Source organism: Oncorhynchus nerka, linkage group LG10 (genome assembly GCF_034236695.1).
Source record: "Oncorhynchus nerka isolate Pitt River linkage group LG10, Oner_Uvic_2.0, whole genome shotgun sequence".
NCBI classification, from domain to species: domain Eukaryota; kingdom Metazoa; phylum Chordata; class Actinopteri; order Salmoniformes; family Salmonidae; genus Oncorhynchus; species Oncorhynchus nerka.
Window position 1 is genome coordinate 25,432,316 of NC_088405.1, and position 12,582 is coordinate 25,444,897.

The 12,582-nt window shown below is 42.3% G+C and overlaps 1 protein-coding gene across 1 annotated transcript in view; it reads right to left on the bottom strand.

Annotated features, from left to right (window-relative positions):
• Positions 1–2,910: 2,910 nt before the first annotated feature.
• LOC115135060 (glutamate receptor ionotropic, delta-1-like) overlaps positions 2,911–12,582 on the bottom strand; it is a 57,066-nt gene continuing 47,394 nt past the window's right edge. The window contains exons 11-13 of the mRNA XM_065023163.1: positions 12,149–12,315; positions 6,672–6,912; positions 2,911–4,056 (exon numbers count right to left, since the gene is read on the bottom strand). Of these exons, the coding sequence (XP_064879235.1) occupies positions 3,625–4,056; positions 6,672–6,912; positions 12,149–12,315 (840 nt within the window). The 3' untranslated portion in view covers positions 2,911–3,624. The remainder of the gene's footprint in view (positions 4,057–6,671; positions 6,913–12,148; positions 12,316–12,582) is intronic.

Sequence of the window (12,582 nt, forward strand, 5' to 3'; positions counted from 1 at the left end):
CAAGTTAGGCACCTACTACATACTGTGTAGCCTACAAATTGTACTACATACTATTTACTGTAGAACATACTGTTTAGATAAAGCGAATCCAGTAAGTGTCAAATATCAACATAGTAGCCTTACCTATCCTACAAATGTGTCATCTAATGTGCAATTGCGTTGATTCCTGCCTTTGTTAATTTGGGTCCAGTGCATCCCCCCGAGTTGTTCTGCGGAGTTCCTCGAGGAAGGAAAGGGAGGAAGGCTCCACGCCACTCTATCACTTGAGTATCTTATCTAGTTATTTTTAGGTGATCTAATTTTCCTCTTTTGTAGCTTTGGCAACTATGTGTGTGTGTGTTCTATACATGTTCTCTCCTCTCCCTGTAGGCTTTACAGGCGCTTCCCACCCCTTGGCTACAACTCTTCTAATTTAGTGTACTCTGAGCGGACAACCCAATTAGAATTCCGGGTCTCTGGCAGTGTTTGGAGCTGCCTATCTGCGGTCAAGAATGCAGAGTTCATCTCAGCCTGTGCTGCCCTTCAGTCCCTTGACTTTTTTTGCCCTGCCAGAGACAAGGAGCTGCTCTCTCTTCATCTGACTTTTTCTCTCATAGTCCCAAGATCATCTGGTCGTTGTGGTGTTCGCACAGGGCTACTCATTTCTCCTAACTGGAGATTTTCTATTTTCTCCCTCTCTCACCTGTCCATCTCCTCATTTGAAATCCATGCTGTCACTGTCACTTGTTCACTCAAGCTTAACATTGCTGTCATCTATTGCCCACCAGGTGCACTTGGAGAGTTCCTCAATGAGCTTGACACCTTGATAAGCTAATTTCCTGACGATGGCTCACCGCTCTTCGTACTTGGCGACTTCAACCTCCCAACGTCTGCCTTCAATTCATTTCTTTTCAACTCTCTTTTTCCCCTCTTTGCCTCATTTGACCTCAGCCTTCCCAATCCCCTCCAATTCACAAGGCAGACAATACGCTTGACCTCACCTTTACAAGAGGCTGTTCACCTACTAATCTCACTGCAACCCCCCTCCAGGTCTCTGATCACTACTTTGTTTGCTTTTCTGTCTCCCATTCCTCCAACCCTAGCCACTCAGCCCCTACCCCCTCCAGGTCTCACTTTCCTCCAACCTTAGCCACTCTGCCACTATCTAGATGGTCATGTGCCATAGCAATCTTCGGGCTCTCTCCCCCACTACTCTCTACTCTTATATCTCTCCCTTCTGCTAAATCCTTCTCCCTACTGTCTCCTGATTCTGCCTCTTTGACCCTACTGTCCTGCCTTTCCGCATCATATGACTCACACTGTCCCATTTCCTCTTGGCCGGCTCGACCCTCTCCTCCTGCCTCATGTCTGAGTGACTCATTGAGAGTTTACAGAACAGGGCTGTGGGTAGCTGAGTGAAAATGAGGGAAAACTACACTTCCAGAGGACCTATCATCCTTTTACTCCCAGCTCTCTATCTTTTCTTCCTCTGTATACACTGCTAAAGCCACTTTATATCACTCTAACCCTAGGAAAATCTTATCCACCTTCTCCTCCCTCCTTATTCCTACACACCCTTGCCCTCCCTTCTCCTTCTTTGCGGACGACTTTGTCAACCACTTTGAAAAGAAGGTTGACGACATTGGCTCCTCATTCACTCAGCCTATTGAATCCACTGGTCCCACTCACACAGAACTACCCTATGCCTTGACCTCTTTCTCCACTCTCTCTCCAGATGAAATCCTGTGACTGGTGAGGTCTGGCTGCCCGACAACCTGCCCGCTCGACCCCATCCCCCCTCCTTCCTCTAGACCATCACTGGAGACCTTCTCCCATTCCTCACTTCCCTCATTAACATTTACATTTACATTTAAGTCATTTAGCAGACGCTCTTATCCAGAGCGACTTACAAATGAACTCTTCCCTGACCGTTGGCTGCGTCCCCTCTGCCTTCAAAATGGCCAGAGTCACTTCCCTCCTCAAGAAATCAACACTCGACTTATCTGACTTCAAAAACTATAGACCCGTGTCCCTTGTTTCTTGTCTTTCCAAAACACTTGAGTGTGCTGTCCCTGATCAACTCTCTAATTATCTCTCTCAGAATGATCTTCTTGACCCAAACAAGTCAGGCTTCAAGATGGGTCACTCAAACAAGACTGCTCTTCTCTGTGTCACGGATGCTCTCCACACTGCCAAGGCTGATTCTGTCTCCTCTGTTCTCATCCTCCTAGATCTATCTGCTGCCTTCAACACCTTGAACCATCAGATCCTCCTCTCCACCCTCTCAGGGCTGGGCGTCTCAGGCTCTGCACACTCTTGAATTGCATCCTACCTGGCAGGCCACTCCTACCAGGTGAACTGGAAAGGATCTGTGTCCGCATCACATACTCCCACTACTGGTGTCCCGCAGGGCTTGGTTATAGGCCCTCCACTCTTCTCTATATACACCAAGTCACTCGTCTCTGTCATCCTCACATGGTCTTTCCTATAATTTCTATGCAGATGACACTCAACTACTTTTCTCCTTCCCCCCTTCTGACAGTCAGGTGGCGATAGCTACTTTATTGAGAAAAAATGTATTTACTATGCATGTAATATACTATAAAACGTAATATTTTCACATAGGCCTACTTAAAATGTTTACTATATGGAATGCAGGTATGGGTATTCAGACATGGCCACTCACTCATACATATATAAATACATTCATAAATTATGATTTTACAAAAAACAACATGCTTAACACGGCTCAAAGTAGCCTACACAGTTTGAACTTTATCATGTTTTTTTATTGTTTTCATACTAAACAAATCAACTCTTTCCACTGTCTTTGAAGTGTGAAGTTAGTGTCTTTTCATAAATTGGATACATTCATATAATGTTCATTTGAAAGAAAACATCTTTGAACTTGGCACTTAGAAAACAACCACAAGGAATTATCACCTTTATTAATTTAGAACAAAATTTACAAATCCATTCAAACAGTCATGTTTTAATACTTTTGTATCTGTTTTTTAAACTCAACTTAAAAAATTGAGAATATTCAAAATACACTTTATTTTTTATTTTTACCTCAACTCTTGATGTCCATAATTACAAATATGTACATGAAAGTCATTTTCCACAAATTGTTTTCCTACATATTTCTTCAGCGGTAAAAAAACATTTTCTTGCCATCCATATTTACATTCCCTCTCACCATTCACTCTGTATAGCTCACCACAGCCGAGACTGAAGCCCCATTAATACCTGGTTTTAACATGCGTCCTGTGTCCTGATCTTGTCCACATTCTGATTGGACCCACATTTTCAGACATGCATCTACACATGGTGTTAAAATGTGTCTCTTATCCATCCACTGTGTCTGCATTGTGACCAGACTTCCTGGACCCTCCATGTAAGCAAATTATATGACAGATATTCTTTCAAAATATATATATTTTTAATTCTAAGACACTGTCCAGATCTGTTTACATTTGTAAGATATCCAGATCACGATCAGATCTCAATGTGTCTTTTAATCGTCTACACCTGTCTAAAAATGTAGGCACAATCAGAATGTGGACAGCATCAGAACAAAGAATGCATGTTAGAACCAGATATGAATGGGGTTTAAGTGTCTGTGATTGGGCTGAGGCTGAGTGCTCAGATGGAAGTCCCGTGGTTTCCATCAATGGCTTCTGGAATGGGTCCTCCGGGCACTGACTGGTATGGCATTGGCGTCTTGACGGGGCTCTGTCGGAAGAGCCCCCCGTTGGGCGCCCTGTGTTTGCAGCGGATAGAGGGCATGGTGGCGCTGCTGAGGGGTAGGGGGAGGGTTCTGCCAGTGCCCCTGCCGAGTGTCCTTCCTGCCCCATGTCCCTCCTGGAGGAAGGTGGTCACAGAGAGCGACCCCCTGTGGTGGCCTGGGTAGTGGTCCCGTGAAGGCAGGCCTTCCAGGGACTTGCTGGGCTGCATGCTGCTGATGTCCAGGGCAGAGATCTCGATAGATTGGCCCGCCAGCTGCTTGTGCGCCATGTCCTCGTCTAGGAGGCTGTTCAAACGCTGGTGGACCTGCTCTAGATTCACCTCTTTGTCCTAGAGAGAGGGACAGAGAGAGAGAGGGACAGAGAACGAGAGGGACAGAGAGAGAGAGAGAGAGAGAGAGAGAGAGAGAGAGAGAGAGAGAGAGAGAGAGAGAGAGAGAGAGAGAGAGAGAGAGATACACAGGTTGTAAGGGATGAAAAGTGCAAGAAATGTGAAAAGTGAGATGGGGTTGAGAAAAAAAGAAGCAGTGATCAGAAATTGTTTGATTTAACAACATGATTAATTATCCACATTGTTGACACTACATTTCCAATTTGAATATTATGAACTTGAATGTTGAATTACTTCAAATCCATATTATTCAACGTCAACACTATGCTACAACCACAAGCTAAGCTGCAAAATCAAGGCGTAATGGTACAACATAAAACCAAATGATTTAATGTGTAATTTCTAAACATGTCTCCTCCAGTAGAAAGCCTTTCTTGAAATGCATGTATCTATGCAGCACACTACTGCACAGAAAGCATCCTTATAAAATGACTGGTTCAGATGGTCATACTGTACAATGTCAATGCATCACACTTTATGGAACAGGAGAGACTAAATGACTAAGGACTTTCAATCATTTCAATAAATCATTTGTTGAAAGTCTGACTGTATTTTTTGTCATTCAATACTCCGTAATGTGTAATTTGGGGGTGAGAAGCCGCCACAAGTGCCAAAAGAAATGTTAAGGGTAATAGATTCTGCAGAAAAATCTACTGCACAGGAAAACACAGCCAAACATATGGCCTCTTGGCTGCTTCTCCTTCCTCTCATTGTTCCAACATTTCTCACGATGTTAAATCATACCAAAAAGACGAAACACCAAACAACAGGAGAGACCATGGAGTGAGATGACTGGTGAAGCGATACATATCTACTCCTATCCATTGCCCATGCCCCACCCAACCCTATCTGACCCCCCACTTCCCCAACCCCATACAGTGCCCCATATATCTCAGGTCTCTCCTGACCTGTGTCAAAAGTCTCTGCCTCCTCCCAGTCTCTCTCTCTGTCTGTCCACATGTCACGCCTGCCTTCCGGTGAAGCACTTGTAATACCATTATATGTCAATGGACCAGAAACCCTTTCCAGACTGTAGTCCTTAGTGACCTGTACAGGATCACAGACAATCATACAGTACGTAAATAACCAGCATGGCTGTGAATCCGGACATTGACATATAATTGCAATAAGACGTCACTCAGAATTACCAGGGATTATTATGTACCGGGGCACAATGTACTGCAAATTGTTGTCATATTGCCTGCATATGCTGTCGCTGTCATAAGACTGAAAGAACACCTGCCATTGAAGGTCATGATAGGTTATGACATCTCATGGCAAATTTATAATGGAGTATTACACTATCGGACATTAAATGGGTAATGTTTAAAAGTCCCGTTTTATTTGAAGTGCATCTTTTGAAGGCTTCATAAAGCACCACAAACAGTATATCATGCTTGTAATGACTGAACACTCACACTTTGATACCAAAGTAAGTATATTGCTTTACTGAACAACTGCAGTGATACATATCAAACCTAGAGCCTCGTTTTTTTAACTCTCGCTCAGGGATCTTGAATGTGACCTTCTTATTAAAAAGGCCATGCTACATTACAATGCTCTATAAAGATTCATAATGTGGCATAACTGTGTGACATAACCATCCATTTATTTGTTCACATTTAGAAATCCTGTATAGAGCATGAAATACAGTTAGAAATTATTTGTGACCCATTTATGTAGTAGTGCTTATAAAGCCTATATGAATGCTTTGTGAAGCCTTCATATGATGCACTTCAAATAAAGTGGGACCGTTTAGGTCATCACTCTTTAATCTAATACTCCATTAATAATATGTAGCAATCATAACAATATTCTTACATTAAGTGCTTTTTTTAATGTTCTCTTGTTGCATTATTGTATCGTCCAATCAAACAGACAAGTCAAAGCTAGCATCTTGTTTGCTCACACTTTAGTTTAGGGATCCATGTCAAGCCTTTGATCTCTGGACACCATATCCACAGAGGCTGTTCAGTCTCTTGCAGGTGCTTTGATAAAGCTATTTGAAAGCAGTAAGACTTGAATGGATGAGCTAAAGGGAGCGTTTGCATGACTGAGGCAGCACATATCTACCCAGAAGTACAACGTTGTTGAATCAGTTGACCAACATAATTGTTGTCATTTTTCATTTTTTTGCTGTCATCATTATTGCCATCCATGAAAATGATGATGATAATGAATTCTCACTTTTCAGCAGAAACAAGCAATTAATTGCATGTTTACGTTTCTGAATAATCCCTCCAAGGCTCTTTTGCAATACAAAAAATGGAGAGAGGAAGCGCTTCAAACAGGCTACCCAAACTGACTTCTCTCCCACCCAAAGACAAGATGAAACGATCACATCAATTTGGACTATTGTTAGGGCACACCTATAACTGTGTGTACTGGAGCTCTACTAAATCGTGGCTGGTGTCTGTGCCTGGATCCATAAAGTAGAGTGTGGCAGTGGCATCTCTGGGCAGGACCGGGGGACCCGGGGGTCTGGGTCTCGGCCTGGGCCTGGGGAGGGGCAGCAGTGAGTCTGGGCCCTGGGTCGGGGCTGCTTTCTCGGTCACCTCTTTGGGCTGCTCTCGCCGGCAGTGGTTGCTGCTCCACCAGGTCTCCAGTGCGGCCACCAGGCAGGCCAGCAGCAGCCCTGCTGCCAGGATGCAGAACACCCCAGCGAAGCTGTGGAGCCTCAGAGCCCTGCCCTCTGGCTGGGCCTCTGAGTGGCTGTCCAGGTCACAGCGGCCCTTCCTGGGCCACCATTTCTGCTTCAGGATGTCCAGGTCCCCTTTCTCCTGCAGTTCCAGGATCCTGACAAACACAGATAGAAGAGTTTTATTGTTCTTTGTCTGCACTGAAAGCACTTGGGTGAGTAGCACGCTAGAGCGAATTCCCTATTCAAACAGTTGTGATAGGATTAAATTAAATAGAGAGAATTACATTGGACTCAGTTGTGAAAATGACAGATTACTGGTAGAGGAGACCCACTGGGCACAGACGTCAATTCAATGTCTATTCCACGTTGCTTCAATGTCATTTCATTGAAATGATGTTTAAACAATGTAAATTCAACCAGTGGTTGCTCAGTAGGGATGTTTAATTCATGTAAAATAATGCAATGTGGAGAAGTTACTGTGTAACCTACCTAGGGCTGTGGCAGTCATGAAATTTGGTCAGCCGGTGATTGTCAAGCAAATAACTGCCGACCTCGTGGTAATTGACCGTTAATTAACATTAATACATTTAGCCACTGATGCAGACCGTTGGAACATCTACATTTTAAAAAGCATGATATGAATAAAATGTAGTCTATTTCAGAATAACAAGTCACGAGTTGTCCTTATGTTAGGCCCTAATCTGGCAATGCCATTTGGCTGTGGGCTACACTAGTTCATTTACCAGACAAGATTTGCTTTGAATTCCGTGGCATTATTTTATATTATTTTATAGCATGAAAAATACAATTGAACATAGCTGAATCAAATAGAAAGGATATTTTCTCCAAATGATTTCTGAGGAAGTGCTCATATGCGGTGGCTATTCTGTGTTGAGCGGTTAACAGACAAACAGGTCCTCCTTTATGCTTCATTTAAGAGTTGTTTAGTTGTGATACAAACGTTGGGCTACTTGTTTTGATTTTTAAAACATTCTAAGGCTGCATGACGTGACTCTAATGATGATTTGAATAAAGTGACTTGAAAGAAATGAGCTCTGCTTTGTTTCTTACGTAGGCTGCACACCTCATCAGTCTCTCATTCCCAAGTTGACAAGCACTTGATAATATTCTTACCTGGCCTTGAATTTTCTGGCGGCATCCCCCTTGAGTGGCTGTATTGCCCCCTAAAAAAATCCACGCCTTTAGCGGCCAAAGTGGCCATTGTGCCCTAGGGCATAATATAATAATTATAATTCCCTTCTCCCGGCTGCGAATCGCTGTGCTCCGAAGCACCTCTCACTCACATGGCTCTCTCAGATATCTCAATTCCTATTAGCCAGTGCCCGTCATGTGATCGGGTCCTTCTCACAGGCATCTGAGATCTTAAGTACACTACAAGTGAAGACAGACACATCGGGGATGCAACTGCTGCATCCATCTTATTGAATTCCAAGGCGCATATTGAAGATGTTAGAAGAACTGTCCACATTCACTTTTTGTCAGCCAACAAGATGAGTCGGCCCAAATTAATACACTCCACTCGCATCAAAAAAACATTTTAAAAGCAATGAGACTGATGCAACAGATCAGACTGTTTATCTTAAAATGTTGATAAACTAGTAGGTTATTTCTTCACAACTATAAGAACAGCAATGCTCATCAGGCAGTAGGCTATAAGCCCAAATGTTCCAAAGTGCAATCAATTAGAGGGAAATCACTCAAAAGTGACCGCAAATGCGATTATGCATGTAATGCTTTATTATAAAGGTGCATTTTTATGGTGAAAAGGATTTTCCCCTAACTTGAAACTCACGCGCCACCTATGTATGCCAGTTAGGCTCTACACCGGTAGTAAAGTCGATTCAAGTGCTTAATTTTAAGAAGTTATTGGGCACTTTAGTTGTGATACAAACCTTATTAAAACATATAGGCCTATGGGCTAGGCTACATAAGGTGTGCGACTATGATTTGAAAAAGTAGCAAAAAAAGGCATGCACTCTTTATTGCCTCAGGCTGGACATAATTCACAAGACATAATAGCCATTTAAATGAAAGGCTACATCCTTCAAGTAAAAGGCTAAAATTGTAAGCCATCAGACCATTCTTTAATTAATGTACTAAATAATATATGTGTGGAATTAGTTTTGATTTAGAATGGACCATTTTCATGCACCTGTCTCGGAACAGGGGCAGGGGGAAAAATACTGTCATCTATGTACTTAAATAGCGAATGGAGGGCACTTAACCTGTTGTTAATTTTCATGCCAGCCAGGTAGAATATACTCCTGTTGTAAAGCGAAGCAATGTGCTTAATATTAAGAAAGTTGAGAAATAAATATCGTAGGCCTAGACTATAGAAAGCTGATGGGATCCTCCTCTTTTTAATAGAGGCCATCAAACTCTGTTTTCTCACGCAACTGCATTGCCTATAGAAATGTTGCAAGAGCATGAGCTCATAGGCTCTCATGAAGTGTTTCATTTGATTTTCGATTATGTTTTCATTGATGTCAGAGTGATTAGTGGGACAATAGAGTGCTGAGTACCAGGCAGTTAGTAGGTAGGCTACTATGACCATCAGCAGCATCAGAGCTTGGAGAAGCCTATTTACCATGACTAAAAGTTCACATGGAATTTGACTGCGGTCATGACTGCCGGTGTGGCGGTAATACGGTCACCGTAACAGCCCTTAACCTACCCCTAAACTGTACCCAGTGTAAAAACCATGTTGTGTTATATCATACTGGCCATATGAGAAGATTAACAATAGTCCTAAATGTTTTAGCAAGGTCAATGTTTGTGTTAAGCTTGCATTCAATTTCCCCTCCCTGTTGCTCACATCAAACGCCCGTCCCCTCTGTCACAAGGGGAGTTATTGCTGATTTAAGGTGAAATTACCAACTCTATTATGGTAAACCATGTCACTTTAATAGTTGTCTGTTATAGTATGTTTTTATACCTATGGAGATGGGAAAACATGTTTGTTATGAAGTTGAACATATACTCTTTATGATAGAATATTCAAATTAGGTGAAATAAATAGATGATTCTGATACAATTACACTACCAATATACTACCTAAAAGGCACTGAATTCGTGGAATGACACAGGTAAGTGTGCATATACAGTTCAGTTCAGTTTAGCTTATGTGGTGTGTGTGGATGTGAAGGGGGATAAATAAAGATCCTGTGAGAAGCCATCACCTTGGGTGGGAGAGATTAACTGTCTTTCTTCACGTTTCAGCCACTTTGCCATTATTCTCTTATATCCATTCTCAACTATACTGTAAGCTTACTAATGGGCTCTCTGTAGTCTTTCATCATCAGGCTGGCAGTGCTTGTTTAACTCGTTTCGAAACCAATTCATTTTAAAGAGTCACCATTTTCCAGGCCACCGTCTTAGTTTAAAACATTTCTAGCCTATCTACCTATGGGTAACAGGGTTGGTGTGTTATGCTCAATCCACTCAGTTTCTCACCACAAAACACCAGAAATTTGCACAAAAAAAAGTAGCACCAGTCCCCGGCTTTTACACTATGACTTGACTATAAGATGTTCAATGTTAATTTTTAAAGAAGCATTCTAGCTGTCCTGGTAGACTTCCAGTCATTGTGCTAATGCTAGTCAGAAATGGCTCGCGAAACTACCTTTAACTTACTTCAAACTGCAAGCAGAAACATACCCTATTTATCTATCAGTTCAGGGCTTAATTGCCAAAATCTTGCACTATCCGTTTAAGTTTACGTAACAGGGTTGCCCTTAAACCTGAAGGAAAAATGTACATTTATTATTAATCACATAAAATAAATAATCACCTTTAGAAATAAATTAGGCAATTCCCCAAAATAACTAGGGCTTTACAATGATGGCTCCTGAGTGGCATAGCGGTCTAAGGCACTGCAGCTCAGCGCAAGAGGTGTCACTATAGTCCCTGCTTCAAATCCAGGCTGTATCACATCCAGCTGTGATTAGGAGTCCCATAGGGCAGTGCACAATTGGCCCAGTGTCATCCAGGTTTGGCTAGGATATGTGGTCATTGTAAATAAGAACTGACTTAACAAACTATAGAATAACTGTGTTTTGTTTTAATCAAAGTACATATTTTGCCTAGTGACGCACTGTTGACTTTTGTGCGACCATTCACACAATCATCCTAAAATCTCATAAGAAATTAAGTTTTTTTTTTTGTCTTACTGTAATGTTATATTATGCTATTATATTATGTTCTGTTATGTAGAATACTATCATTATGTGATCTTACAGACATTAATTCAGCATTGACCTAACTTTATTTACTGAGTATCATTCTCCATTCATCGCTGAAATTCGCCAGAGTGGCTTGTTCTCTCGGAAGCCGAACAAGTAGACCGTGTGTAAAGTTGAGAATTCCGAACATGCCGTGCAGAAGCTTAGGATTTTTTGCAATCAAAAAGGGTTCCACTCCACAGCCACTCCTTCAAGTTAAATTAGTTTACCAATTTGGCATGTCCCACATCATGTTTGTCTAACTTCTAGGAAGATTTTAATCAACATTTCCACCGTCATTTATTTAACTAGGCATGTCAGTTAACATAATCTCCGCTCAAATTTGCTCACAGTACATAACTAAAACAACACTGTACTTTGAAACAACACTGTACTCCTGAGGTGCTGACCTGTTGCACCCTCTACAACCACTGTGATTATTATTATCTGACACTGCAGGTCATCTATGACTGTTTGAACATCTAGGCCATGTTCTGTTATACTCTCCACCCGGCACAGCCCGAAGAGCCTGGTTCATCTCTAGGTTTCTTCCTAGGTTCTGGTCTTTCTAGGGAGTTTTTCCTAGCCACCGTGCTTATACATCTACATTGTTTGCTGTTTGGGGTTTTAGGCTGGGTTTCTGTACAGTACTTTGTGACATTGGCTGATGTAAAAAGGGCTTTATAAATACATTTGATTGATTGACTGTACATAACTGAAGATCTAAATGCCTAATCCAATGAAACTGATTAAAATCAAATGTTTGGCATGAAGATGCTGCGTGGACTTTTCACTGGAAAAACTTGACAGAAACATGATACGGATTTAAAGAAACATGATGCGCAGAACTTGATACAGATTGCAGATTTGCTCTGGGAAGTGGCTTCCAGGGGGGCGAGACAGGGAATGGGGTGGTTTCCTTCAGAACTGCAGTCTCTGCCTTTATTTGAATGAAAAACTACCATTGGAATTTGTGACATGGTTTAGCTTTGTTATAGCATAGATGTATGTAATCCAACTGTTAAATTGAGTGTTTATGAAAAACTACACATATAATGTCACAAGGACATCAAATGCACCAATCTACAGTACAGCAACAGAAATTCTGTAGGTGGCTGTTAGGGTGGGTTGGGTGGAAGGGGGCACTCACTTCTGGGAGAAGAGGTCTCTGTAGGGGCTGCCGTGCTGCAGGGCCAGGCCATAGCCCTTACTGCTCATACTGTTGCCGGTCACCGTCAGGGTGCAGTCATCATCTGTCAGAGCAGCATACTCTACCACAGCCATGTCCCACAGGAAGGCAAAGGAATCTCTCTTTGCCTGGGGAAGGATATACACAGGGGTTACATTGAGGGGAGATCGGACTAAATGGGGGAAACAGAAATGTACACAGAAACACACATGCATCACCAGCCTTAAGCACAAACTTAACCAGAGTCTATTTTCAAGTCCATGACAGTCAGTCATAGCCAGTCAGTGCTGTTCACTTTGGCATTAGCTAATGTGAACAAAGTAGTTTTCAGTAGGAGTGATCATGGCACATCTGCGTTGTCAGGGTACAAAGCGGTAGTCTGGCCAGATCGCTTG